Source organism: Orycteropus afer, unplaced genomic scaffold (assembly GCF_000298275.1).
Source record: "Orycteropus afer afer isolate SDZICR_OR568_19922 unplaced genomic scaffold, OryAfe1.0 scaffold00038, whole genome shotgun sequence".
NCBI lineage: Eukaryota > Metazoa > Chordata > Mammalia > Tubulidentata > Orycteropodidae > Orycteropus > Orycteropus afer.
Genome location: NW_006921625.1, coordinates 7,485,281 through 7,490,776, shown reverse-complemented (window position 1 = coordinate 7,490,776; position 5,496 = coordinate 7,485,281). Strand labels below are relative to the sequence as shown.

General features: G+C 45.3%; 1 protein-coding gene across 1 annotated transcript in view; it reads left to right on the top strand.

The window, feature by feature from the left end:
• The first annotated feature begins 4,442 nt into the window (after positions 1-4,442).
• EDRF1 (erythroid differentiation regulatory factor 1) overlaps positions 4,443-5,496 on the top strand; it is a 39,288-nt gene continuing 38,234 nt past the window's right edge. The window contains exon 1 of the mRNA XM_042780406.1: positions 4,443-4,550. Coding sequence (XP_042636340.1) covers positions 4,443-4,550 — 108 coding nt within the window. The remainder of the gene's footprint in view (positions 4,551-5,496) is intronic.

Here is a 5,496-nt window from a genome sequence, read left to right as displayed (position 1 = left end):
CGTTCTTCTGGCAAGCCATAGTATTTTCAGTATTCTTCTCCAACACCACAATTCAAAGGCATCAACTCTGCTTTGGCTTTCCTTATTCATTGTACATCTCTCACATGCATATGAAGCAACTGAAAATACCAAGACTTGGGTCAGGCGCAAAACTGGAAATATTGAAATAAATAGGAAAATTGGAAGTTGTCAAAAATGAAATGGAACACATAAAGATTGATAGCCTAAGTATGAGCTGAATATTGACTGGTAAGCTGAAACGGACATGTATTGGTCATTTTGAATCAGACAAACATTTGCTCCACTATGTTGGGAATAACAAATTTAAGAGAAATTGTATTGCATTCATCATCAAAAAGAACATTTCAGTTTGCCGACAGTGGTTGTGTGTGTGTTGCTAGAAAGTATGCCACGAGTACTTCAAATCTTAGCAGGGTCCCCCATGGTGGACAGCTTTTAGCAGAGTTTCTAGACTAAGACAGACCAGGAAGAAGGATGTGGCCAGTTATACTTCTGAAAAAATTGGTCTTATGAATAGCAATGAAACATTGTCTGACATAGTGCCAGAAGATGAGCCACTCAGGATGGAAGACACTCAAAGAAGAAGAGCTGCCTCCTCAAAGTGGAGTTGACCTCGATGATGTGGATGGAGCCAAGCTTTCAAGACCTTAATTTACTGATGTGGCATGTCTCAAAATGAGGAGAAATAGCTGCAAACATTCATTCATAATTGGATTGAGGAATGTACAAAGTATGAATCTAGGAGAATTGGAAATTGAAATGGAATGCATAAAGGTTGATATTGTAGGCATAAATGAGCTGAAATGGACTGGTATTGGCCATTTTCAATTAGACAATCCTATGGTCTACTGTGTAGGGAATGACAAATTGAAAAGGAATAGTGTAACATTCATCTTCAAGAAGATCATTTCAAGATCTATCCTGAAGTACAATGCTGTCAGTGATAGGATAATATCCATATGCTTACAATGAAGACCAGTTAATATGACTAATTATTCAAATTTACTCACCAACCACTAGAGCCAAAGATGAAGAAATTGAAGATTTTTACCACTTCTGCAATCTGAAATTGACAAAATGTGCAATCAAGGTGCATTGGTAATTATTAGTGATTAGAACATGAAAGTTGGAAATAAAGAAGAAGCATTGGTAGTTGGAAAATATGGCCTTGTTGATAGAAATGATGCTGGAGATCACATGATAGAATTTCCAGAACAATGGCTTATTCATTGCAAATACCTTTTTTTCAACAGCATAAACAGTCACTATACACAAGGACCTCACCAGATGGAATATATAAGAAAGAAATCAACTACATCTATGGAAAGAGACAATGGAGCATCTCAATAGGCCAACTGTGGAACAGACCATTAATTGCTCATATACTAGTTTAAGTTGAAGCTGAAGAAAATTAAAATGAGAGCCAAAATATGACCTTGAATATATCCCACCTCAATTTAGAGAGCTTCTGAAGAATAGATATGACACACTGAACACCAATGAGCAAAGACCAGACAAGTTGTGAAATGACATCAAGGACATCTCACATGAAGAAAGCAAAAGGTCATTGAAAAGACAGGAAAGGAAGAAAAGATTGAAATGGATGTCAGAAGAGACTCTGAAATTTGCTCTTGAACAGAAAGGGGCTAAAGTGAATGGAAGACATGATGAAATAAAAGAGTTGAACAAAAGATTTCAAAGGGCAGCTTGAACAAAGGAAAGTATTATAATGAAATGTACAAAGACCGGGAGGTAGAAAATAGAAAGGGAAGAACACCCTTGGTATTTCCCTAACAGAAAGAATTTAAGAAAAATTCAAGCTTTGATTTAAAATATTAAAGGATTCTATGGGGAAAATAGTGAACAATGCAGGAAGCATCAAAGGAAGATGGAAGAAATATAGTCACTATACCGAAAAGAAGTGGTTGACCTTCAGCCATTTCAGTAGGTAGCATATGATCAATGATATTGAAGGAAGAAGTTCAAGCTGCACTGAAGGAACAAGGCTGCAGGAATTGATAGAATACCCACTGACATGGTTCAACAAACCGATGCAGTGCTGGAGGCACTCACTCATTTATACCAAGAAATTTGGAAGCCCTGGCCAACTTACTGGAAGAGATCCATATTTGTGCCCATTCCAAAGAAAAGTGATCCAACAGAATGCAGAAATTAACAAACAATATCATTAATATCTCACACAAGTAAAATTTTGCTGATGATAATTCAAAAATGGTTGCAGCAGTACATTAACAGGGAACTGCCAGAAAATCAAGTCAGTTTCAGAAGAAGTTGTGGAACAAGAGATATCATTGCTGATGTCAGATGGATCTTATCTGAAAGCAGAGAATACCAGAAAGAATACCAACCTTTAGATCATTAATGTGCTAGTTGTTCTTGATTCAGAAAGTAGCTAGCACTTGGGTTGGGGTACCACTGTGTGTCTAAACCTTGCTTTTGAGCCCGCTCTGACTCATGGCGACCCCACGTGTGTCAGAGTATAACTGTTGCAGAGGGTTTTCAGGGGCTGATTTTTGGAAAGCAAATCATCAGACCATGTGGATGGAGCCAAGCTTTCGAGACCTTAATTTACTGATGTGGCATGTCTCAAAATGAGGAGAAACAGCTGCAAACATCCATTCATAATTGGATTGAGGAATGTACAAAGTATGAATCTAGGAGAATTGGAAATTGAAATTTCTACATGATCTCTTCCAGGGCTTCAAACTGGTTCTTTCCAATTCAGTCACAGCTAATGAAGCAAAACCAGAACCAATGTGAATTTGTAAAATGTGGGTGAACTGAAATAAAACTGGAATGAAAAAATTACAGGTCATTGCTCTGCTAGAAACTTAGTCTCCCTCTTAGAAAACAAAGGCATCTTTTGTGTTGCATAGCAACCAGTCTCCTGATCCACAGAGTCAGGAACAATGTTGCCGCACTCAAAGATGGCGGCCGAATGTGCTCCTTTCAATGTGCATTCCTTTCCACAGTCCCGGCAGTAACCCAGTATCTTGCACCAGGCCCCTGAAAGGGCTCACTACACCTCTTCTGAGTTTCCTGACATTCCAGGGCTTTGACCTCTAATTTTTCTCACTCAAATTATCATTCACTTCACCCAAATTTTTAAAATTCAGGTCTGTTCCAATTTCATTTTGTTGACCACGACTGAACAGATTTCAACCAATTCAAAGCCCTGCTTTCTTCTGAGGCACATCTAGGTAGACTTGAACTTGCAACCTTGTGGTTAGCAGCTGAACACATTAACTATTTGCACCCAGAGACTCTGTGTGGTCTTTTTGTAAAGCAGTAGTCTGTAAACTTTTTACCATCCACATTACTAACAAGCTTTCTGAAATTGCACTGAATATACATATACTTATTTCTAAATTATACACTAGTTGTTATTGCTCGTTGCTAGGTGCCATTGAGTCCATTTTGACTCTGTAGTGACCCCATGTGACTGAGTAGAACTGCTGTATAGAGTTTTCTAGGCTGTCATCTCTACAGGAGCAGATTGCCAGGTCTGTCTCCCACAGAGCTTCTGAGTGGGTTTGAACCACCAACCTTTCAACTAGCAGCTGACTGCTTAACCACTGCAAACCAGGCAATGGTTAACAAACCAGGCAGTAATACATTAATTAAACAAAAAGTAGCAAAATTTTAAAGTATAAGCAACAATTAAAATATTTTTACTTCATTTATGAATAATAATACAGTTCTGTTCTCACTAATGTTTTTTTTTAAGAGAACAAAGTCATTGAATAGGTTCATTTTATTTTGTTACAATCTTGGTTTAAAACTTTGTCATACAACAACAGGAAGTCGCGTTTTAAGTTCAGTTTACTTAAAAATATGGTTTCAGTGGCTGCCATAGCTTAAAATACTTCAAAAGATAAATAAATCTTCATGGGACATTAACATGGTCTCAGGGTTTATCAGGCCAATATCGTCACTCCCTTCCTGGGAAATAGCCCTTGAGGCTGGGAGGAAGCTGTTCTGACACTTCATTAATCTCAAAGTGCGCGCAGCATCCTCCCCGCCACGCCCCCGTCAGGGAAGGCCGCCAAGACTCGCCAACTTTACCACGAGTCCACATCCCAAGAACTGTTTGCCAACAAAGGCCAGCGGCGTTCCGGGGGTGGAGCCTGGGAGCCTGATATCGCGAGAAGTGGTCCCCGCACACCCTCTGACAGACGCAGGCGCACTACAGTCCCTCGCCTCTCAGGGCCACGAAGGTGCCACCCAAAGGAGGAGGCCGGGCGGGCCTCTTGTACAAAGCTCGCGAGATCTAATCGTGTCTCACTCCTTCCCGTCAGGGACCGGAAGTGCGGTTGGAGGGACGTCTCTAGCGTTTGCTCCGCTGAGGGTGCTGCGCGGCCCGGCCCGGGTTCCTGCCCGCGGCTTCCCAGGGCCGAGTGATGGGGGACCTCAAGGAGGCGGGGGCCGAGGCTCCGCCGGTGGGCGCCGCTGCTCCAGGAAGGCTCAGCCTTCTGCCGCAGGGAGAGGCCGAGGAATCCTCGACACAGGTGAGTGCGCCGCGGGGCGGAGCCATCCAGGTGCCGGGAGCCGCGGCCCTGCTCGGCCGGGCCGCGCCGTCACGGTGCCCGGTAGCTTCTGGCACCTTCTTCGCGCCTCCTTGGCAGCCCCAGGAGCAGGGAGTGGAAGTCCGGGTGCCGGTCGCCAGGTCTTGGGGTAGTTACCTGCAGGCCGTTCGTCCCCAGAGCCGCCCGGGCTTCAGGTCGACGCGCTCCCTGCTGGCGGGGAGCGTCCGTGGCCGCCCGGCGTTCCCACCCGGGGCCGCTGAGCGGAGCTGTAGGGAGGCGGCAGGGTGTCAGCCGGGGCCTGGCCGAGCTCTGCCTGTGAGCTCGTGCCGTGTTTGCCAGGCCGTCGGGGCGCAGCCAAGCGAGCTCTGTCCCGGAGCGGGAGCGAGGAAGGGGCGTGCGGGGAAGAGGCGGGCGTCCGAGGGAGAGTGCGAGCGTTGGTGTCGTGGACTCAGCGAGCAGCTGCTCGACGCTTCACACACCGCAGGGGCCCCAAACGCCTCACCACGCACTGCTGTCGAAACGCGCTTGTGGTTGCAACCCGGTGAGCTTTCCTGGAACAGCAACCCCAGACGCCAAAGGTGGCGCCGACCCGGCGATTCTGAGGCAGGGCGACTCCAGCCTCCTTGGGTGGCGGCACGCAGTTCGCTGTGGTCTGGTAGCCTCGTGGATTGCTGGTTTGAACGCGGTCAGCAGCTCGTCGGAAGAAAGACCAGGCTAACTGCTTCTGGAAAGATCGCAGTCTGGAAAACCTTGGTGGGACTGCCAGGAGGCTTCCATACCTAAACAGGCTTTACTCAGGGTACACTGAGGAAACATCACTACAGTATCCCCCGCTTTAGAGAAATTCACTTTACCCGCTCGGCGCTTATGGAAGTCCTGCAGTAGCACCTGTTTCACTAACGGAGAGAAATCCAAGATTTCCCCTGAA